We start from the raw sequence: 25,051 nt of genomic DNA on the forward strand, positions 1-25,051 counted from the left end.
TTTCCCCCTCCCCTCTTCCCACATCTTCAGTTTTTCATTACGGCCAGCTGCAGTGGGGTGGGTAATGAAGGCAGTGTTATAAAGCATGGGAGGTGCCTCCCGGCAGGATCACAGCCTGTATATCGGCACCTAGAAAAAATTGAAATGAGGATGGAGAGGAAGGGGCAGGAACTAGAGGATTAGATGACCAAGAAAAATAGGAAAGCTAAAAGATCAGGAAAAAGGGTCGCAAAACAATACAGGAACAAAGAAAGTCAACAAAGTAAATGTGTTTCCTCATGTGACTCTGAAAACTGCCAGATATGTCGACAGATGAATACCTTATCAATGAAGCAAATACACCGACATCAGGTTCACCTGAGGAGGTAATTATTTAGCACAGAACTGTTTTTTTTCCAGGCACAAGCAAGAACTGTCTGTCTTCGTCTGAGGCGAGATCCAGCTTGAGAAGGAATGTACTTGAAATGGTGATGGGATTCAAGTTAGCAGAGACTGTGAAATAAGGAGAAATGAGATACAGAGAATAATGTATTGTGAAGGAACAGAGGGAGTTGGCTATTAAAGGGCCACTCATTGGTCTTTTTTTTTTTTTTTACTGCAGCAGGAAGCGCTTCGTATTTTATAATATGATATAAACACAGTGCATACACATGTATATGTTACAAAATATTTTTTAAATACTATTAAGAAATCCCCCATATTAGAAGAATCTTTTGATGGTGCCTTTTGATTGGACAGCATGTAAGAATCCATCTGTTTCACTGAAAACTTTATTCTTTTTAAATTAGATTAACTTGAGGTGAAAAAAAAAGAAGCTAAGACAACATGTTTCTCCATATACTACTTTTATTTTGCTTCCCAATACAGCAACAGAATAACATTAAGCTTTTAACCCCAGCCCTAAGTGAATCACAGCAAGTGAATAATACAGCACATCTGCTTCCTAACCTAAAATCAGTTCAAAACAGGTCTGCAAAACTTTTGCAAGTGGTTCAGCCTGGGGAAATAACCTCTACCGCTGCAGAGAAAGTACGGTGGGACAGAAAAACTGGAAGCGACACAAACAGATAAAAAATGTAAAGAAGGCAGGAAATAAACCCAGCAGAAATCTGTAACGGGTATCCGGTCGGTGCACTACCACAAACCCATGGTGTTAAATTTTGTTAAGGGTGTGCTAGCTCAGCACTTTCTGAATGCATTCAGAGCTGGTGGTGGAGAGTGCCACACAAATCAGTCTGGAGACTAGGCAATAACCATCACAGCCACAGGCAGGTGGGTTATTCCCTCTCAGAGTGTTGCCTAATAAGCTTTGTGAGGAGTTCTGCTGTGGGCAGTTTTTAAAATAACACTTGGAGGCCTGTTGGTGGCCTGGAAAGTCATTTTTCTATGTTTTGGTTTGAGAGAAGGTGGAGTTCGACTTTTGCAAGAGACTGGCTCAGATTTGACCTTTCTGTAACGCACACACACATTGAGAACCTGACAAACTCTCTCTTTTGTTATTGCGAACTTAAACACCTACACAAACAAAGTCACTGACTAGTACGTTAGAAAATAAGGGAAGCTGTAGATGTTTCTATCCCCCAAGACACACAATTAAACCTGTAACACCTGTAATGAAACTGCATTGGCTAGCAGATAAAGCAAAGTTAACAGCGTAAGCAACTGCAAAGGATCCTGCTAATATGTGTTTGTGTGTGTGTGTGTGTGTGAGAGAGAAAGAGAGAGTTTGTTTTTGTTACCTATTGGGGACCATTTCTGGCAGAAACACTGACCATATCAGGACCAAAGTCCTTACGGGTTTGGGTTTGGGTTGGGCTGTTAATGTAAAGTCGTAACAACTAAAGTGTGTATTGGGTATAAGCGTGTGAGTGTAATGTGTGTGATGGGAGTTTCAGTGGCTGTTTCATTTCACCGTTTCATCAAATTTAATCATATTCATTTATCCACTCTGCCAGCTATGAGTCTCCTTGTTGTTCATTGCTGTGTTTTATATATAGTCCATCAGAGGTATTTGTCAAGTAAATTAAATTGTGCTCCGACACAAGCATCTAACGCTGAGCTCATAATATTGCATTACTGTGATAAACAGTGGGACTTTCATGTGACCTTTGACCCTATAAAGCCTCCTGAAGGTCAGAAAGACCTGACGTGAAATTCCCCTATGTCTAGGATACATAAATAGTTAATACGACTGCAATATAGGCCAGAGAGGTCTGTACAAATAGAAATATTACTCACTCCCTAATGACTCATGAGGGGACGCCTGGACCACTCAGGTTACAAATATTGTAGCATGTAACACCTGATTTTTAGATTTTTAAGCCCTTATTATTGTTGTTATAATTGGTATAAAAAGTTAATCATTTTTTCTCTCTGATGTCTCCAAATTTATCTGGGGCTGTTAAATATTTATTGAGTCAGCAGATGGGTTTTCAGTGTCTTGCTTGAGGGCATTATGGTAAGCTTTGTTATTAGCTGCCACTGAGCACAGCTGAACCTTTGACCTGCCAGATATTGGGTAATACCTTTTGCCGAGGTCATGAAGAACTAATTGTGAGGGGATGACAATATGGGTAATTGAGTTGTTTTTCTAGTGAAGCTTGTGGCTCAGTATTGCCGAGTAACAGTTCCATCTCTTTTTTATCAGTTAAACTACATATACGTCGACAAGTTATTAAGGTGAAAGCCAAAGACTTATTGTTTACCATCTTTCTGTCATAGTTCTACACCGGCTGGAATTTAAGACTGACACACAACTCAGATTATATTATCTTCCTCAGAGTGAAGCTTCCTGAGCTTATTTTTATTACACAGTGTTTTGAATTTGATTTGGGATGACTTAAGTGAACATGCTAGCCAGATGTCTGGTAATACAACTTTGTGCATTAAGGCTCCACGGCTAACTGAGCCATGACCTAATTAGATGGCTAGCTCAACCAAGAATAGCAAGCAATGAGCCACGGTCGACGGATTCTCATCAACGATATGCTGCCTCCTATAGTTCTGGAGCTACCTTTGAATTTTGGCCATATTTAACACCTTTAAGAACTGCAAACTACCCTTCATCTCCACTTTATAGTCACCCCCACAACTTCGGAAGGCCAGCTTGGTCAAGCCCCTAAAAATATCACAGGTAAATTCCATGTTGGTGCTAAAGGAGCGAGGATAAATTACTTTTTGAAGGTGGTAAGTACTCCCTGTATCAAAAGTGAAAGGGAAGGCAGGTGTTGTTAAAATGACTTGTGACAAGATGTCTCACAGAAAATAAACTTGATACTCAATGTTATTTCGTTTTACAGTTTGCGAAAACTAAAAACAACAAAAACTATCCCATCCTCTCACTGGAACTGGCGATGAGACATTCTGTCTCGCACCCCATCTCGAGTCTTCCCGAGCGCTTACTTTTTTTATTTCCTCACTGTCTCCTGTTGAAAAGACAATGAAAGTGAAGTTGTGCCAGAATACCACTTTAGCAGCGCAGGTATCCGTTCTAGAGTTGTTTTAATAAAGGCACTGTGCAGATTGCCCCCGAGTCTAGTGTTCGTCCCTAAACACAACACAATAAAACACAAACAATTTGATAATTATAAGAGCAGCAGCAACCTATATTACTGTGCGTGTGTCTATATGTGTATTCCATACACTCTATTGCTGTGGACCACAGTGCCCCGCATGCCGCAAAGCTAATTAAATATACAGCGAGCCAGGACCAAGGGTGCGGGCACTAGGCATCTGTCGCCTGTTTGTGCCCCCACATTGTTGCAGCTGAATTGTCCGAGTGTGTATACATGCATAGCGACGCGAGTGTTGAAGAAGCTGGGGTTTTCTTTTGCAGACTCCCGATGTCATCGTTCTCTTTGTGACATTGTTCACGCGGTAGTGTATGGATCCCAGCTGTCACCGTGACCCCGGCGTTCGTTAGACCCCAGTAGGAATGAGAAGGACATGTTTTATCCTCTCGGCTCCCTATAGATAACTTCAGAAGGCACTTAGATGGACACAGGAGGACTTTCTTGTTTTTGCCCTTGGGGGCGGCAGCGAGGGATCTGAGATTCATGTGTTGTTTTGGCCTCAAGGAGTTTGTGTGTGTGTGTATTTTCCTGCCGTGTGCCTGCCTGTGTGCAGGCATATGTATGCGTAAAGTGTGCTTCCCCGTATTATTGCATAACTGTGTCTTTCCGTGTTTCTTTGCTCCTGTGTGTGTACGTGTTATTTTAGCCCGGAGGTTGAGTGAGTGAACTATGCGTCTTTGTCCCTTAACACCCTCTCTGCTGTCACCACCGCTGTGCAGCTACACTGTCACACTCTGGGTAAATAAGCGTGCCCAAATTAGTCTTTTATGGCCTTAAAATAATAGAGTCACACCGTCATGAATGTTTAATACCATTTGCAAGGCTCTTTGCTGACAAAAGCATAATTAAGGCTTGTACATAACGCGCTGGCTCAACGAAAATGCACCATTTTCAGCAAATTCATGAGTGTTAGTTTAGGAGAAGACTCATTCTGTAATTCCTCTGAACACGGCTTTCTGTGCCTCGCTGTTAGACCTAACAATACAGGACGCAGAACAAGATGCTGTTGTACTTTTGAAGGTAAACTGCAGTGTTCCTCTTATTCCCTGTAATTATTTGGAAAGTTGAAAGATAATTACAGCGAAAAAAAAAAAAAAAAGAGTCCTGACGTGCTCGGGAGAGCTTAATAGTAGCTGCTCTCTGCATCTGTAAAAACAAATGTATCCAATAACCAGTAATTTTAACAATCATAATTACCTACAGAATGTTATAACCTTCTCCTTTTGGTTTATGCTGATAATGTAATAATATATGTTTGCTATGTATGAAAGGTGGTCATTGAATCAGGATGTCTCTCGGGTCAGTCAGTAGTCTAAGTCACTGGATGTTAACTGATGGTATAACCCAAGCCCCCAGGATTACAATTAATTACAACAGCACGTGAAGGACTGGGGCCCAACAACTCTTCTTCCCATATGCTTACATCGTGAGTGAAGAAGTTCCTGTGAAACGGCTTCTAATGTCTTTCTTTTTGTGTTGCATCACAACCCCACAAAATGACTTGTTTTTGACTAGAAAAGCTGCACGTTTAAACCATCGCATCCCCATTCAAGTTAGCCGGGCGCTATACCTCGAAGGTAGCTGGAACACACACGTGCACACCCACACTTATTTGCATGGGAAATGAAGAACCATTTCAGGACTGTGGAGGTTAAGCTAGGACTAGTTTATCAGTAATACGACAGTGTCTTGATATTGGGCTAATGCAAGGAGCTGGATTCACTCATTTCGTTTTTGATTTTTGACGTTTTCCCTCTGCTTCCTCCTCTTTATTCTCTCAGTCTTTTCTGTGTCTGTCTTTTATTTCACGTCAGCACCTCTGTCTATGTTTCTTCATCTTCTTCTCTCATTATACTCTCATCATTCTGCTCTTTTTACAAAACAAACTCTGTTTGCCTCTGTAGTCGTTTCTTCTGTAAAGGGCTGGGTACATACTTATCACATTGCTGTTTTCATTTCTTCAAGAATAAATTGCAGATTTAATGTGTGGAACACAGTAATAAGGAGGCTGGAAAAGTCTTGCCACTGTTGTTTTATCTCCTCTCCTCTCTTCTATCATTTGGTTTTGGCTAATATCTGAGGGATCAACGAAGGCCCGTGATTTGTGAGGAGAAAAAAGCAAAAGGCCGGGCAATTTTTGTTGGTATACTTAAAGAAACGGAGCAGAGAAAGTCAGCCTAAATCAATCTTTACTTCTCAACATCGCATTTTAAACACAGGCAATGTTCTCGTTATTTCCAAATGTGGGCCTCGTGCATGTTTTATGCCGTCTTTAAGGCGATGTCTATGAGCAGAATGCTGAATAATTGACGAGACGCGAAGCTGGATCAAACGGCAAGTCTGCCTCTGTTTGTGCCTCTCTGTATGCACAAGCTTTTCTCTCTGTGAGTGTGTGTGTGTGTGTGTGGTCGATAGCCTATAATAATGTGTTTCCCATGTGTTGTGTGTGTATAGGTTTGTGTGCATTAGAAAAAAAAAAGGTGCACAGAGTTAGTTGTTCCTTTTCTGATCGCTTATTACTGCAGACTGAAATATGTCGGGACTACGCTGTCTGTAGAAATGCCTGTTTTCTACCTGATCATCTCAGTGTTGTTTGGGGCTTTTCAGCTGTTTTTGCACTGGTTTTGATCACGTCCAGTTGTCCATCGCACACAGTAATAAGCCCTCCAAAGAAAGGTTGCCTTTGTTTTTCCATGTCAGGAAAGCTGGATTTATTTTCTTAATGGATTTTTTTATGATTTTACCAATATTGTTCAAACATGCTGATAAAAAAAAAATAATGTGGCTGCATAACTGCTTCTTTAGATATCCTCAAATTAGCTAAAAGGCCACAATTAAAAGGGCCAGTGGGCAAAGTGAAAAACATCAATCATCTCATTACCTCCCCATGTTCTGCTGGGAAACCTTGGGTCCTGGCTTTCCTGTGGATGCCACTTGAAACGCACCACCAACCCAACACCGCCCTCATTAAAACGCCACTTCCTGATGGCAGTGAGACTCGTGGCAAAACCCTGAGGAACGTAGCTCTAGATCCCAATCTAATCAAGCATCTGTGGGATATGCTTGGAACAAGTCTGATTCACGGTGGACCTAAGGCAGATCCTTTAAGGCCTAGAAAAACAGGTGTTTGGATTGACTGATCAGTCTTTTCAAAAAATCTTGCAAAAGGCTGGTTTTGTGCATCCTCACTCGTGACTCAGAGCAGACGTAAGAGCACTGGAGCAGCCCTCACATGGACCTGACAAAATAGGTCGGCTAGTGGCAGGTCACTGGTTCAAATCCCAGCTCCGGGCTGAGCTGAGCTGCAAGTTGAAATGTCCTTGAGCAAGATACTGAACCCCAAAAATCCTGATGTGCGGTTGGCACCTTGCATGTCGGCCTCTGCCATCAGTGAGGGCCCTGCCCTGAGCTGGCGACTTGTCCAGGGAGAACCCTGCCCTCGCCCAGAGACAGCTGGGATTGGCTCCAGCAAAAACCCCTCGCGACCCCATAAAAAAAGGGGATAAACTGGTTACAGACAATGGATGAATGGATGGATTAGTCAAACCTCTATAATCCAGTTTTAAGCCTAACCCCAACCCTCCATCCTGTTCTGGAAGTGCTAGCAAACAGAAACAAAGCAAGCGGTAATCGAGTGTCAAAACTCTTCAGGGTTTTTGCGACAGAAACTACATTCTGAATCCAGCAGCGTGGTCAACCTTGTGCTCAGCGCCCAAGGTAGCAGCCCCTATTGCGCCGCGTTGACTAGAAAACACCTATATCACATCTGATTACGGTGACCACAGTGTTTCCGCCGCTCCCTCCCTCCTCTTTTCTCCACCTCACACATGCACTGTTTCTTTCCCACGTATTATTCAAACAAACTGATAATGGATTCTGCAGTGACCTTCAGTGAATTACAATGATTATGGTTCTGTTTATCGGGGATAACACGATGTTGTACAATCGTAAACAGAGCTCTCCTTACTTACACAATCACACAACCCCCCCGCCCCAGCCATCCGCACACCACACCACACCTTATTCTCCTCCATTGCACGCTCACACTCAATTGAACCTGTCATTTTCTCTTTGGTCCCCTAATGGCCGTCTACTCCTAGAGAGCCATTAGAGTACAGGACATGTTATTGGAAATCAAAGAGGATTTGGAGTCCGGGGCGTCCTCCTGCGGGGGAGAGCACCCAGCAGAGGTCAACTTGTTACAAAAACACACTCGGTCAACCCTGACCGCTCACATGGATTGCTTCGGAGTAAATCTGTGTTTCCATCATTGCCATGGCAACTCAGGTTATCTCCAAGGGGTTTTTTTCCTAGTTGTGATTGTGATGAACTGATGACATTCGGACACATTACTGAGTCTATAAAAGAAAACCGCGCACGCCTACGACCCAAATTAAATCACCGTCTGTTTTATTTCGTGCACGTCTTCACTCAAGATTTAATCTGTCGCACAGGGCTAAGAGATTAAGAACAGGTTATGGGATAATAAGTATAGCATTTGAACTCTAGGAAAGGTCTGGTGGTCAGTACAGAATGAAGGGGGTGGTTTTGCTGTTGCCATGCATTCCTTCTGCTGCGTTTATTCTGTTTGCCGGCAGGGTAGTCGCTCCATGTCCAGCGCTTGTAATTCTCATCACACGTCTGATCATCCGATGCCTCAGATAACAAGCAAACACTGTCTGTATGTGGGGGCGCGTCCTTCTGCTCGTTAGTCTGCCCTGAAATTTGTATTAAAACAACAAACATTGTTTCAAGAGCAAACGTAATTGGAAAACCTGACCGAAATTGTAAAAATCCTCTGGTAAATTTATAGCATACGCGTGTTCTCTATGTCAGTTTCTAATATAATGGAGATGAACGGGGACCTGAAAATATTCAGAACAAAGAGAGGTAAAACACTTGACTGTGTTTCCTCTCTAATGATAAAGGAATTGCAATAAGAGGCAGCTAGTCTAAGTGGTTGCCTGATCAAGACTGTATGAATCAGAGTGTTGAATTCTCCCACCCCCCCCACCCCCCGAATTAATTTGTGTCAACCAGATAAGACAGCGTGCCGGAGATATGCCTTATTTCTTATTTTCTTTATCGAAAAAAATTCTAAATGAATTAAAGCAAAGTGTATTCATGAAGCGAGGATTTAAACGGAAGGTGTTTGCCATTATGTAAATGCTAAAGAGCTGAAACGACAGCAGATAACGTGGCGGTTTTTATAGACGTTCCAGTTTTCCAGTTTCCAGCTGTTTTCTTTTTTTCTTTTTTTTTTTTTTATTCCTGCCGTCTGAGTTCAGGTTAAAAATAATATCCAAGGATTCCGGTCGTCGAGGTAACCTTGTAGATTTCAATCCAGTGTGGGGCTTCAATTGTGCACGTTCTGTTTTTGATATTGTTCCAGTAATATTTTTATCCCGAGGCTTTCCAATCTCTCCCAGTACACTGTCGACAATAAAGAAAGCTGAATTGCCCAGAAAGGAAAATCTGTGGTAAAGTGAAAAGACCGCTGGCCAAGTACTTCTAGTAGGTTGCTTTGTATATTGTGCTTTAATTCTGTAACTCAGTTTGCCACGTGTCTAAATCAGGCACATCGGCAGGATTTCAACTTTGCCTGGTAAATTTGGCTGAGCCTTTCAATTACAGATGTTTATACTGTGTGCCTTCTCATCACGGCTTCCAGTCTCGCTGGAACAGAAATGATTCGCTGATGAAGGCAACTAGTGAGTCTGGTAGATGATGCAACTTTTATAAACTTTTTTTTTTTTCTTTAACATGTTCAGCGCAGTTTATTATTTACCCAAGACAAGCGGCAAGTGCAAGTAAATTGCTTAAATCGTACGGAACTGAAAGAGTGTCATATCTTCCATGATTATTTATAATGATTTGTTTTCTATTCATTTAGAACAATGACATTTTATTATTCTATTTAAAGAAATACCCTCTTGTTTGAATGATGTGCCTGGATTGTCATTTGTTTGAGCTGATTGCAGGGAGAGAGAGAGAGAGAGATCGACTGCCTGGTGAGCTAGATTGACTTTTAACGAGATGCGCCATCAATGCCTAAGCTTGAGAAACAGTTTTTATCCTTTCCTTGCCTCGTGCCTGCATTGTTTTGAGGCTCTTCTGATCTCAATAGGAAATGTATTTGCATCTATGAAATTGGATGGTGACAACTTCCACACTGAGACATTTGTGTGTGGGCTACAGGGCTTTTTCATCATGAAATGACCTGTTGTGATTGGTCTATACTTCTAACATGACAGCCTAATGAGTGCTGTCTATTAATTCTTTTAGGAAATGAAGGTTAAAAAGTTATATAATGTTGCCTTTAGATGTTATTAATTAAAAGTAAACGTTCTCCTGGTCATTAAGGATGCGCCACTGTTACAATCGGTCAGGCCCACATGCAATGCCGCACCAGATCTACAGGCTACAATGCTACATATTCAATCACAGTAGCACCAAAATTAGTCAAGAGTCTGACTCACTTTGATTTAGGATAAACAACACAATACAAACCCCAATTTTGTATGCACTGATAATTCAGCTCATTTGAAAAGTAGCATTTTATTATTATTTTTTTTTAATTAAAAGACAAATCTCCCTTCAAAATCTCCTTAGTACTACAAAAACAACATTTAAAACAGGATTTAATCCATAGCAAACATGGAAGGGGGTTGTCTCAGAGGACAGACATACATCAGAAATAATTATATCACATCGTGTCAAACGAATGCGGTACTTTTGTGTCCCCCTGCTGGCAGTGAGAGCACTTACGCAAACTACCGACCTGCTTCTGACACCACAGCCTCCACCACACTCCATTTGCACCGTCAGTTTCAGTTTTGACAAAGCAGTCTTCGCTGACAGGTGTAAAACGCATCGCACCAGCTAGGTGCGTGCAGACCGATTTATCTGCCAGTAATGGGCTTAATCAGCATTGTGTCGACAGTCACTTATGTGTTAAAGTCCCACACTGCAGGTGTACGTTCTCAAAAGATGTGTGATCTTGTGCTTAATCCGCGGCTATACGTCCCAGCTAATGGCCACACTCTGAGGGGGAACTAAAATGTCTTAGTGTCAGCACCGCTGTGTGGTGTCTAAGCGGAAAACAATGCCAGAGCCCCAGTGCAGCTTCAAATTTGGATGCATAGATGTAAATTAAAAGCTGTGGCTAACAAAAGCAGCGCAGTGCAATTGATCTGAGCTGTGTGCAAAGGCAGGACTTTGGGGAAATCAGAAGCTTCATTAAAGTTTCATATTGTATTTCTGTACACTTGCAGTTTCATCCTGTGTCTCTATTTACCTAAGGGCCCAAACTGAGGAAAGTTAGACATCCCCTGGGACGCTGGATTAAAAAAGCTTTAACGACACAATGGTCATGCTGAAAAAAAAAAAAAAAAAAAAAAAGGCCGTAAAAGCACCGGCATTGTTTTATCCACGTAAGAGAAATCTGAAAGTTAAGGCCAGCAGGGACGGATTTTTGTGTTCCAGTGGGGTGATTTTGTTCACCAGGCTGTGATGATACTGGCAGTATTGGTGAAATATGTTAACTATTAATATGCTAGTTGTGCTATCAGAGTCTTCCTGACTGTATATGAACATGTATGCTGTGGATGTCTGGGCGACTCTGCAGTGTTCGTCCATTTGCGCTTATGTGATGTTCTTGACAATCGACTTGTGTCTGTCAGTGTCAATCTGTCACATCCCTCTTTCTCCACAGTCATAGTGTCACAAAATAGACAGAATGACAGCAGATAGTCACTTTAACTCACTCACTCACTCTCTCTCTCTCTCACACACACACACACACACACGCGCACACACACACACACACACACACACACACACACACACACACAGGCACACAGACACACACACACAAACAACCTGCCCGAGCATTAGTCAGCTCGGATTCCCCCTGCGCCGCAAATGATCTGTGAAAATCATACAGAAATCCCGTGCCAGTCTTGGACAAATACACACACACAAACCCGGCGTATTCATGCACATATTCACAAATCGAAGTATACAAAGGTGCCTGCTCCTTTGCCAGATCTCTTTCACACACACATGCACACGTGGCAGGACCAAGAGCCTGATATCTTTGATAGCGACCCAGGTTTGATGGCCTGTTGCTGGCGGAGGCTTTTAGAGCGGCTGGTTGCGCTGCCTCGCTGTCTCGTTTCCTGCTGGGGCCTTTTGTCCCAATCTGCGGGTTGTCGTTTCATAAATGAGGGTGTCCGCGGGGAGATGAAAGGGATGGGAGCAGGTGAGCACTTCACACGGGAAAGAAGTGAATCACTGGGAAAATCTCAAATAACAGAGACACAAAATATTTTGCTGCATGCGAGTAAGCAGCTTAACCAGGGCTAGACGCAGAATATTCAGCTCAAATACATCTTTTCAGATTAAGAATTTTTTTAGACAAATGATGACTGTCATGTTTATTAGTCCTGCTTTATAACATTTTAACATATAGGCTGTTCAGTGCAGTTATGCTGGTCTGGTCTGTTTTTGTTGTTTTTCTGTGCAGGTATCACCACAGAGTGCTCAAATGCAATGAATACATACAAAGGTGACATTAAATCTCTCCAAACTAGAATCACAGCATCGCAGTCGTATGCCTCCACACAGGTCACTGTTCCAGAATTTTGGTGTTGAACAATGGCCAGGACACTTTCTGCAGAATATTTTGATCTAGCGGTACACTGAACCTCTGAACCTTTTGGATATCAAATGCCAAATTTAATTTTATCCTGTGGACTGTTGGCATAATTATAAATCAGTTCTTGAGCTGATGTCCAAAAATGTGTTTTGTGACCTTTGACCGTCTAATTCTAATCACTTCACCCTTGAGTCATATCGGACATGTATACCATATTTGAAGAAAGTCTCTTGAGGCGTTTCCTGTGGTATCGCATTCACGCTACTGTGACGCCATGATGACCTTTGACCTTTGGTGACTAAAATCTAATCACATGGCCCCCCACTCATAATGGACATCCGTACAAAATTTGAAGAAATTCCCTGCACGCGTTGGAGATACCGTGTTCACAAGAATGGGATGGACCCATTTTTAAGCTATTTCGAAGATAACTTGATGAAACATCTGTAGTAACAAATGTTCCCATGACAGTTTTAGTGTGGTACTGCACCCTTCCTTCCCATTAAAAGGTTTCTGCATGTTGTACCTCGCAGGCGAGTAACAGTCACAACATTCAGTCACAAAAAAAAAAACCTCAACAGTGTTGAAGCTGCTCTGATTCTATGCTAAGGCTGCACAAGCTTTATATTTATCTCCGGATGCGAGTGTGTGTGTTTGTGTGTGTGTGTGTGTGTATGCGTGATTTTTTGACACAGCCCTCATGAGACAGCGTGCCCTTTTCAACAACGCTCTCAAACATTTCAACCAAAGAGGCATTAAATACAACTCCATCCATCATGTGGGCCGGGGCTACAGTCACAGCTGATGGTGATGAAGGAACACGAGAGTGACACTCCCGCCTCACCTCTCCTCTATAGCTGTACCTGTTCTCGATAGCGTACGGCGGGTTTTTTCGGTGCGGGAAAGGAAGGAAGTGAGGGACCAGGGCAGAGAAGGAAAAAAAAAAAAAAAAAGGAGGTGAGAGGGAAGGGGAGACGTGAAATGGAGAGGCAGGAGCAGGGAGGAAAAAGGCTGCCCCGGTCTTGGCATAAATTGTTTCCGTGACGTTTGAAGTCCGCAACAGTCCAATTAGGCTGCAAATAATCGGGATTACACACCCTCACAACCCTGCCCTGTAAGAGATAGAGGCAAGGACCAAGGAGGAGGAGGAGGAGGATAGAGAGGGAGGGTTGGTGATGAAGAGTGAAAGTGGCAGTGAGGTTCGGAGAGATGGCAGAAACCAGGGGGGAGCCGCCTCCACGCTCGTGACAGCAGCTGAAATCCTATCCAGCGGAGGCAAAGGGGGGATGACACTCCCATGGAGGAAATGTGTTGGGGGGGGAGACGAAGGCAAGTGGGGACGGAGGGAGATAAAAATGACAGGAAAAATGTCTGAAACTAGTGTGTGAGAGAAACACACTGCGAAATTGCTAAGATTGTTCGGACGTTTGTGCTCGTTAGAAGCGATGATCAACAGACAGCTGTTTGGACGTTTTGGGTCAGTTTGAGTGGGCAGTTCAGCCAACAAACGCCACTTGTTTACCATTATTTACAGTTGTGTCCCAGTTAGCGAGTCCCTCTGCTGCCACACATAATATTGCCAGTGTTCTGAACAAAAAGAGGCCACGACATCATGCAGAGAGCAGTGTTTTTTTTTTAAACCACGCATAAGAATTTGTACTTATTTAAAAGTGTACCTTGTGGGTTTTCCTTGCTGTTCACTTGTGAGGCTTTAACGAACAAGCTTCCGGGGTGCGATTAGCGATATTCTCTCTCCCTCGCAGCTAAATCTGAGTCTTTGTTGTTTTTTTTTTCTTATTTTCCTTGGCTGTGTCCCGCAGACCTCGACACACCAGTTCTGACGGTGCACCAGACCATCAGCGATGTGCGCGGCAGCTACTACCAGGAGAAGACGGTGTTCCTGCGCTGCACTGTTCACTCCAACCCTCCCGCGCGATTCATCTGGAAACGCGGGAACACGCTCATTGAACAGAGCAAGGACAACGGAGTGGACATCTACGAGCCGCTTTACACTCAGGTACACATGGACACACACACGGCATGGACACGCTGCCAGGTGTGCAGTCAGTCCTCGCTTTCTGCCTTTCCCTTCAAGAAGCGCCTCGCCAAGCTCCCCCACCGCTGAATCCTATCCTATCCTCGTCTGCTCTGGTTTTGTTCTAGTCTCATCAGAAAATCTTACATTTTAAGTCTCTCTCTTGCTTTCATTTCATCTCGTTCCTTTTTTCGTTTCCTGCCAGTACTTCTAACATTTAGTGCTCACATGAACACTACTATGGTGGCACACATGACGTGTTTTAGCCGTTCACTGAACCCCCCCCCCCGAGGAGCAATTGTTCAATGGCTTGAACCTAAATCCACCAACCCCAAACAAAGTCTTTACGCAAGATTATTTCATATCACGAACATAATCACCCCCAAAAAATGTCTTGTTAGTACGTATCGCCTCAGGGTTGTATGCCTCTGGGCACCAGCCGAGATGCTGCTCCTGAAATATGACGTTGAATAACGGCACAAACATTTTTTGAACATTATTATAATGTCACAGCGAAGTCGAACTTTGATTTGAATTTTTTTTATATTGCAACTTTGTGTTTCTATAGGTTTGATTTGCAGTGTATCTTGTGGCAACACTGATGATCTGGTTAGGTCTAGGTACAAAAGCCAGTTTAGGTCTTCACAAACACGGCTGGAGCTCTTGAGATGTCGTGACTTTCTGTCCAAAGTATCTCACCAAACATGGCTGGAGACCAGACACTAGATAGATTTATGGTGTACTGACTGTCCAGTCCGTCCATCTGTTATTTGATCAGTTTAACAGCATTAGCCAGTAAGTTAGCCAAATAACAAAAACAGTCTCTAGGCCCGATCGCCAAGCCTGAGCGCCTGTTGCGCCGACGCAACTGCTCCATTTTTCTCCACTTATCAAAGCATCAGTCAGCCACAAAGCGCAGCCCCTTGAGCTCAATTAGCCGGCCGGCGGAGCTCTTCCCACGGCTGCCTTCCGACGCCTTTTGCCCCTCACCTACTGCAGCAGACAGACACTTATACAGTATCACACGCAACGTCTTGATCCAAACAAACACGAGTGAGGTTGAAAGAGATGTGTGAACTGTCTCTGTGTGTTTGAGAGAGAGAGTTTGGACATGCCAACGTTAGAGGCAGCTGCTGGAGCAGCAGGAGACATTGTTTCAGGAATGGTTCCGGGGAGAGGGGAGGAGGGATTTTCCTTCTTTGAGTCTGTCAATCAGATCAGTTTCATTCTGGTAATGGTCTCATGTGAAAGCCGTTTGAAATTCATCACTCGTGTTACTTTATATGATTGGAGACGCTTCGGTTGATAATCAGGGCATGTCAGACCTACAAACACAGTATGCGTTTGTGTGTGTGTGTGTGTGTGTGTGTGTGTGTGTTTTCTGACCCTGTTTACCACACTGCTGCGGCTCATCAAAAATTGAAGTGACTTTTACGCAAGATTACAACCCAGTTTAGAAACGGACTAGAATAAAAAAAGCTCGGAGCGCTCTCATTGATGTAATGTTATGCGTTGCGTTGCGGAACGCATAACATTGCTGCTTTTTGATCAATTATTAGATTGATGTTTATGTGTCTTTCATAATAACCACATAAGCGATTCTGTGGTAAAATGTTTCTTAAATCTTTTAGCATGATGTTGTCGTGTGCGTTTTGTCCCATCCAGGGCGAGACCAAGGTGCTGAAGCTGAAAAACCTTCGACCCAAGGACTTTGCAGATTACACCTGCCAGGTCTCCGTCCGCAACGTGTGCAACATCGAAGACAAGTCGTTCACCTTCAGGCTCACGAATGCCACAAGTGAGTTTTTTGATTGTTTCATTTCAACAACAACAACAAAAACAAAACAAAAAAAACGCACAACTGCTTAAAAAAGCTTTGGCGTGCCTTCACACAGCCAAGCTTTCCTTTGTCCTTCGCTATCAATTTCTTGCTTTGCCTCTTGCTCCGTCTTTGATTCTCCCGTCTCGGCTGACTTTTCCTCTGCGTGCTCGTTGTGTCTCTGCTCAGGAGTCTCTTGCTCTCTGTCTCTTTCTCTCATTGTTAAAGTGTCTCTTTTCTTTTTTTTTTCTTTTTTTTTTTTTACCTGAGCAGGGAGTAGGCATTCTCCTTTCATCATCTCATTTTCTCACATCCTGTAATCTTTCCTTGTCTCTTTCCTCTCTTCAGATGGGTTTTTCCTCTGCCCTTTGACTTTGCCACTCAGATTTTCCTCTCAGCCTCTCGTCTCCTCGCCTGCCTCCCATTGTCTGTCTGTCTTGTTTTTTTTGTTTTTTTCTATTGCTGCGATCTCATGTCAGGGCCGTCAGCTGTAATTCAGTTGTCACACTCTCTGTTATCTTCAATTCGGTCTACACCCCGTCTGTCCGTCTGCACACCATCGCCCTGGCAACTCTGTTACTTAGGACAACATCGTTGCAGTTGACAACCCTGATAGACTGATACACCACAAGGGAAAAGCCTCGTGCTGGTGCAGAGGATATTTTATTCCTGTTCCGTTGTCTTTATTCTCTCTCCTGCTCTCCTCTCTTCTACACGCCAGCCAGCCTGAATGCACGCTAAATAGCATTTTATGTGATTTTGAAACCATATTTAATTCCTCTCAGTGGTGTTAACATATTCATTTGGATCAAAGTTGCAATGATTGCTTTTACTGAGAGGAGGTTCTATGCGGAAAAAAAATGCCTCTTTTCCCCAACATAGACTCTTTAAATCTTCAAACTGGTTGTGAAAATGAAATACGATATTCACTTAAATCATTATGGCTAAACATTTTGGAGGTGGGATGCTTTCTTGTCAAGAGTTACATGAGAGGATGTATGCTCTCATGTAGGGATGAATGATGATATTGGCCTGTCATGTTATCTTAAGGTTTAAACATTCAGCTTGAAGTGAACATTTCTTTCTTTTCCTGTCCTTCAGTATCTTATATAGGTTTTTGTGTCCGTAAAAGCTCTTGTAAGTTAAGTAAACAGAAGCTCCTCTCTCCCACTGAAAACACTGCTCCTGAAATGCCTCGTCAGTAGCCCCGCCTTTAATTCTGTGACTTTGTGACATCACACTACATCACCATGTCACACATTTGCTAGTTTGGCACATAAGAATTGATTTAGCACAGCTGCACTGGAGACCATAAGGAAACTAATGTGTTTCTTTGAGCATTGAAGCACGTAAACCTATTCTGCTAACATGAAACAAATTGCCCCCTTTAATGATGCACAGGCAGCATTAAGCGTTTACGAAAAAGTCAACCAACAATCAGTCAAATGAGTTAAAAAAATATTGACATATCAGATATCGGGCGATGGCAGTGACTCCTCCCGAGAAATAATCCTACACATAACCTTTGACAGTACAATATACTAATTTAGGGAGTGACAATTACTCTCAAGAGGCACAAACACGTATTTACATGGACAATAGGTAAAGAAAATCAAATACAGCGAAGAGGTGGGTTCATACTCCTGTGACATCACAGTTCAGGAAGAGCAAACATTTAAAGCTCGGCCTATTATTTCTTTTAAAAAGATCATATGTTAATGAATATCTTTTTAACTGCATTCATGTTTGGTCTGTAGGACATCTCAGTCTCGCACTGAAGGGGAAAGAGAGAAAAGTTTTGCTCTACGTGTTTAATGAAGTGTCCATGACTTTTTACTTTAACTTTGTATTTACAGACTTTACACTGAAGGAGAGGTTATCAATTGAGCAATAAGGCCTCTTTCAGATAAGACATAAAGTTCCCCGGGAGTCTTCTAAAGTGAGCTGAAGGTGGGGAAGATAAAAAAAAAAAAAAAAAAACACCCTCAAAGACCGAACTCTGTGATGAAGTTAAGAGGAGTTGAAACAGAGTTTCACACTTCTGTGAGAGACTGAGCGGAGAAAGATGTGTCCGCAGACAGATATAGATAGAGGAGGAAATGAAAGACTGAGAGTGGAATCAGACAGAAAAATGAGAGACGGGCACAGCGGGCCGAAATACTCCAGACAACAGAGTGACGCTAATGAATCGGCTTCAGGTGAATGTTTCCTGGCTCACAGATGTGCTATAAATTATAACAGAGATGATAAGTGATGGATTATGATGAGAGAAATGCTTTTAACAGAGAGAGCAAACGGAAAACGAAACAAAGCTGCTGAGTACATGCGGGGAAAGGCTAGGATAGCTTTTGTATGTTTATCTTACCGTGTAAGGGTAAAATTACATTATCCCCTGTGCTCATTTTTAAGTTATCAGCCTTCAAAACAACATATTATAATGGCTTGTTCCAAAGAAAAAGAAAGAGGATAAAAAAGGAGAACAAACAGGCTGTAATGCTCAGGCCGTAGTGATGGCTGCTCTTCACTCTCATCCCCTCTGTCTTCCTGCCCTTCGCTCTCGGACTCCTGTGCCTGAGATCGATTGTATCCACACACCTCTGTCAACACACACAAACACACACACACACACACACACACACACGCATACACACACGCAACCACACAACCACACACACACACACACACACTACCACAGCCATGATAACAATAAGAGTGCACTTGGTGCTGGCATACGGACTGAGAGACTTGCCAGAACAGCCAATCTGTCTGGACCACACAGCCTCACAGAGTGACAGAATACACACTGCTTAGTGTCTGGTTGTCTATGTGGGATTTCTTTTTTTTTTTTTTTACACACATCTCTTAGAAATAAGAGCCAGGTTACCAGCTGCGCTAACAGCCATACAGCCACTGCCCCAAACGTCACATTATGCCACTAAAATGGAGAAAAAGGCTACGTTATCTGTTCCAGCCCGTTCTCCTGTGCAGCAGTTTGTAGAAGAAAAAAAGTCAGATGCGAAAGCCAAGATGGTTTGTGATTTTAAGCAATGTCATGTATGAAGTTTAACTGTATGAAATCAAATAATATAAAAAGTTTAGGTGAGTAAACGTAGTTATATTTTTACAGTTTTTTTGGTGCCTCGACCTGACCAAACACAGCCAATACATAACATTGATAACAGTCCAAATAATATTATTGATATGTTTTTCCTTGCGAGGCAGCTGGATTTGCAAGAGCACAGGTATGGAATCTTGCCTGGCTTTCTCGGCGTTCTCTGAGGAAATACAGGCAGCCACAACCGTTCTTTAGATGTGGCGGTGGCCAGAAGCGACTGCTAGGTGGCCCGCAAAGAAGTTGGCGGGAAGAGCAAAGAATGGCACTGAAGGCTTTTCTGGATGGAAAAGATGTTTTCTGTCATTCTCCTACTCTTTGGTCTGATTTGTTGAAGTAAGCCTCTGATGGACAGCTAGAGACAGATGGTTCGTCCAATCACCTTCCAAGTTTTTTTGGATGCCATCATGCCATCAAACCATACACCCAACTCCATCCCACACCGCAACAACCGAAATGGGGTCAGCAGAAAATTGAACAGAACTGTTGCTGATGAGTCTAAAATGAATACATTCTAAAAGTGAACTGCTCCCTTTGAAAATGTTCTTTTTTTCCCAATGCTAGTATTCCCCTGTAAAATCTCATAAGCGATTATTAGAAAAATGATAAAGAGGCAATGTGGGACTAAAGTAATATTGGTCCAAATAACACTGCTTTTCAGACAAGTGTAAACATGCAGATGCTATCAGAGAAAAAATCACATCTCTGGACTCAGATCTCCAAAATAACCAGAGCGACAGACGGGGAAAAGAAAGAGATGGAGAACAGAGGGAGCGAAGTAGACACACAGAGAGCGGAGGGAGGAGGAGAAAGAGACAGATGGACGCAGACAGAGATAGAGAGATTGTAAAGGAGGAACATAAACAGTGAGTCGTTTCTTTTTCAAAAATTTCATCCTCAATAATATTTATCTAATGAGTGTATTTTGTTATTCCACGCTCTCTTTTGCCCTTGTGCCGTCAGTCACTGCTTAGATTAGATTCATCCAGCTGGGTTACGTCATGGCCGCCGATTCACAGCGCCGGAACAAGGGGGGATTGATTTTTCATATCATAATCTCAACCTGGGATTTGAGTACGGGGCTTCTGCCCCTCCAGTAACTGCCGGCGGTGGCCAAATCCTCTTCCCCTGCCTCTCATAAAAAGGACATGGAGGCAATGCTCCGGAGCTTGTCATGTTATTTAAAGCGGTGGCGCACAGGGGCGGAGGAGGGGGGGATTAATGGAACGAGGCCTGGATGCGTGGAGGGACGGAGGAAAACAGGAGATTGCAAGATTGACTTCCAGCGTAACCGCGGCGGCCTGTTACTGTTCTAACATGATGCTTGTTTACTGCGGAACGGACAGAAAGAAGACAAGAAGGCAAACAGCAATTTAGTCATTTTATTTGAAGCTTTAAACTTAAAGCGTAAGGTTCATTATCCATCTGACCCAAAATCTTTTTTCTAGTAGTTGTGGGAGAAAGATATGACTCTCCCTGGATTTTCTGTCTTTATACAAGAGGATGTCGAGGTCACACGTACAGCGTATAAACGCTCAGGTCTGGATAAGGGCATAAGTGATGTCTGCTATGAGTTTATATCTCGTGGTCTCTGCAAGCTAGCGATTCAAAGCTGCTGTAGTTATGTCTACAGATGCCCGACAAACCAAACCAAAGCAAAGCTGATAGTTTGTGTAAACTGGCCTTCGATCGGACTTGCTCCCCGCTTCACATTTTCTTTGTATTCCTCACTTGTCCAGAGGTGAGAAGCTCATGCAGTAACTTCTGCCCTCCTTGTTGTTAACAGATGACCATTTATCTTCTGAACGCTTTCTGTGCTGTAGATGTAAAAACTGAAGAAGGTTCAGGAGGAATGACTTGCCATTACACCGATGTGTTGTTATGTTGTTCCTCCTTGATCAAGTTTGTATAAACTACTTCAACTTAAGTCATCGGCGTCTCTGAGGCCTCTTCATCCCTCCCGATTGGTCAGTAGTAGGCTGCTGCAGAGGTTTTATAATAAAATATTAAAACAGCCGCGTGTGCGGACAAGTGAACAGGTCCAGCCACCGTGGTAAAATAGCGCAGGGGTGAAAAAAAAAAGAAAAAAAAAAGAGCACGTCCACATCAGAGGAAGACCAAGGAGTAGAAATGTGAAATGGACTTTCTTTTCTAACTATCACATTGTCAGTAATTGTCAGGTTTAGGTGACAATTTACATTTCACATACATCAGAGACCTCCTGACAGTTTAAGTGCCACGTCTGTGATGAAATTGTGTGAAACGCTTCATTATGCCGCTCTACGTGTCGAGATAGGTGCTAATTTGGAAACGCCGAAGATTTTAGATCTCAGGTGTCTGTTGACAAAATGCTGTTCCACGAAAGAAAGAAAAAAAAAAAACAACAATGCTGAAAAAATAAAATCCATTCCTGAATAATTCCGTCCGCAGGTATGCCGAAAGAAAAGAAAAATACACAGGCGCCGCGATCTGAAGCTGTTTATAACCTTCGAGAGAACTGAGTCAGCCAGTAAATCTGAACGACGGGTGGTTGATTCAGTCTTTTATTGATTACTGTAACTCTTACTACAATACCTTCCCAGTGATATGACAGTGGTACAAGTGCGTAATATATATGATGAGATCGATACGTGGCAGGGGCCCAGTGCGTCCAAATTCCCCCCTGAAAAGTTGAGGATCAATGGCCAATCTGCAATAACCCCCAGCACTGTAAAACCTCTGCGGTGGGAGATTGTACTGCATCTGTGCAGTCAGTCAGTTTTATGTAAGGCTGTAACCCACGACTGAGAGTGCTCATGAGGGACAAAGAGAGGCAGAGGGAGATAATCAGGAAAAATAATGGAAAAATGAGAAAGATGAATCATCAGAAAAAAAACAAAAACAAAAAAAACCCTGTGATCTATTCGAAGCGGTCGTTCCTTTGTCTGTTATAATGTTTAAGATGTTTTACCAACAGATCATGTGCGTCTGGGGCTTTATGGCTGCGGGTTTACATGAAATATTACACTGTTCAGTTCCTAAACTTCCTCCTGACATTTTCTCCACCGCTGTCAGATCCAGTCCGGTCCGGGGGATCAGGGTGGGGATGTACGGCCACACCGCTGGCGAGAATCAATCTGCTCGTAAGGCCGCTTTGATCATTTTTTGTGAAGTCACTCGAAGGGGCTTTAAGAAGCTCGCAATTTCAGCTCCGTGCCCTCTGACGGTGACCTTTTCAGTTCGGGAACATATTGCTTTAAGTGAACAAGTAAGCATGCGGCCTCAAGTCAGCGGTGCACATAGTTATACCCAGTGATGGGATGTAAGTACATTTAGTAGTACTAGTACTTGACTATTTATATTTTTTGCGGCTTTATACTCCCACAACACTTTGGAGGCGAATTTTGTACATTTTACTCCACTACATAACTTTAGTTATTACTTGCAGATTGAATGCTTCTGTCAAGGCTGTGCATTTTTAATGTTTTTCTTTTTTTTTTTTTATCTGCAATAGGATTAAAACAATAAATGAATAATAATTTCTGATAATCAGAAAAATGCTGTATATAGGATCCCATAAACAGCATGGTTTATACATTTAAGTATATGTATAATTTACTTTTACATGTACTTTTGATATTAAAGTACAATGAATGCTAGAAAAAGATTTTTTCAAGCATACTGTTTGTATGAGTGAATTTGACTTTTTAGTAGTATTTTGACTTTATTCTCAAGCACAACTTCAGGGTACCTTTTAAAAACACAGTTTACAGCCATGAGCTGCACTTTACAAATGATAGAGACTTATTGTGCTTTTAGACGTAAATGAGCAGCCTTTAGATCACAATCTGCATCTTTAAACACGTATTAACTATTATTTTGGATATAAAAACATCTTCACACCGACAAGTTTACATGGTGTTTAATGTCCCAGTCACGCCGGAACAGATCAAGCAGCAGCTTTCATCCTGCGTCGGTGTATGTTTCCAGCTCATTGCTTGTGTGCCCATTAAAGAAAGCTGATACGCGCAAATGATGCATCCACATAAACAAGCGGACAGTAAGTGCGTACACACAGGCACACATCTGCTATGTACATACACACAATTATGCAGATGGCTCGGTGTTAAAGCATGTAAACAGCAGTGAAGAAGTGTTTCCTGCGTGTCCTTCAAATCCTTCTGTCTTTGTCGCAGTAGGCATTTTCACCTGCCATCTTTCTAAGTCTCTGTTTCTTTATTGTTGTTTTTTTTTTGTTTTTTTTTCATGATGTGATTGAAATTCATAGGTCCTCAACTTTTTTTTTCCATTGATCATAAATTGCATATCTTTCCTGAATGAATAAAACACAAAGTTTTGGTTTGGCCACAATGCAGCACGCCTCAAATACTTTGCAACTTGCTTCGGGGTCATGTGTCTCCGTGCGTGGAGGTAATAACACCCAATCCTTCATTTTTGCAAATCATACCTCAAACATTTCCTCACAACCGCGCCAACTTTTCGGCTGCCGTTCTGTCTCCGAACCCCGAGGCCGACCTGCTGCCTCACCCGACTGACGTGGCGGTGACAACCGCTCTTCCAGGGTGCGAAACACAAACACGCAGCAGCTGTCACGACACACCTCAAGCTAAACCTTTATAGCTTTTATTTCCAGCTGATTTCCTCCCAGTAAACCCCCTACTGCCTTTACCTCATATTTGAATTCAGTCCTGCAAACCTGAAAACACGTAAACGCAGTGTGTGGAAGTGAGAGAGGAAGCGAGCGATGGAGGGAAATCAGTGAGCGCAGGATTGCAGGAAGAATGAGAGCCAGGCACGGAGACAGAGACAAGGAGAGGTAAAGACACAGATATTAGAGATACAGAGGTGACAAACTGACAGAGAGAAAAGTGGGGAAGTGGGAGTGGGGAGAGAGCGAGAGTGTGAGCGTGGAGGAGAGAGGCATTTGTTACCTGGTTGTAAACCGCTGTGCTGCACATAAATCCCATTACTTTGGGAAGAGCGCTGGCTGATCCCACCGTTACCGTCACCCACGCATCCCCAGGAAATTGAAGCTATAATTCTCAAATCCTCAGTTCCTCCCCCCACTTGCTTCACATATAGTGTTCTTTCTTATTTTATTTTATTTTTTTCTACCCAGACTTTCTGTCCTGTCTACTTTGGCTTCTTTTGGGTTCTTAGGATCACAAGTTTCATTTGTTTTGCTGTTTTTTTTTACACTTGTTTCACTAAAGTAGGTTCAATTGGGGCCACTCCTTCTTTTTAATTTAGCCTGTTTTATTGTTTGTCAAATAAAAAGGCTCTTTAAACATGTGGGATCTCTTTTTTTTATACATTATTTTACGTAATCTGACCACGGCGTGCAGAGTGCCACTGTGCGCCAGAAGTGGGTCGACAAGGGAACTTCCATGGGACCACTTTGAAACTCCACAATCCCATACTCACGTGCCTGGCGACAGAAAAATCAGGCAAAGTTTAAAAAAAAGGCAGTATAGCAAATTATGATCCCATTCAGGGCCTTGCCACAATGTATCCCCAGCTGAACTGATACTTTGCTTCACGTGTATATAACAGACAGACACGCAACGCAGCAGAACAGTTTCCATGGACCTTGTTCAACAACACTTAGGAAGCTCTTCGGGTCCACGGGGCTTTACTTTCCTCGCGCTGTGATTTGATACAATGGGAGTGGACAGTGCTATTTGTGTGCTGATTGCAGTTGTTACACCAGTGAAATTTCATGTCAGCCCGAGAGCCGTCACCAGCGAGGTTGACTAAAGAGATCCCCCATTAGTGTGTGTTTCTGCATGCGTATTTTTCGTCGCCCATTTAAGAGAGTACAGGCCTGTCTGAGCGCGTGCACGGGCGCGCGCAC

The 25,051-nt window shown here is 42.9% G+C and overlaps 1 protein-coding gene across 2 annotated transcripts in view; it reads left to right on the forward strand.

The window, feature by feature from the left end:
• The window catches only part of mdga1 (MAM domain containing glycosylphosphatidylinositol anchor 1), a 188,518-nt gene that overhangs the window by 97,508 nt on the left and 65,959 nt on the right, over positions 1 to 25,051 (forward strand). For both annotated transcript variants that reach the window (XM_030414726.1, XM_030414727.1), the window contains exons 5-6: positions 14,052 to 14,248; positions 15,932 to 16,064. In XM_030414726.1, coding sequence (XP_030270586.1) covers positions 14,052 to 14,248; positions 15,932 to 16,064 — 330 coding nt within the window. The remainder of the gene's footprint in view (positions 1 to 14,051; positions 14,249 to 15,931; positions 16,065 to 25,051) is intronic.

This window comes from Sparus aurata, chromosome 4, assembly GCF_900880675.1.
Source record: "Sparus aurata chromosome 4, fSpaAur1.1, whole genome shotgun sequence".
Lineage (NCBI taxonomy): Eukaryota > Metazoa > Chordata > Actinopteri > Spariformes > Sparidae > Sparus > Sparus aurata.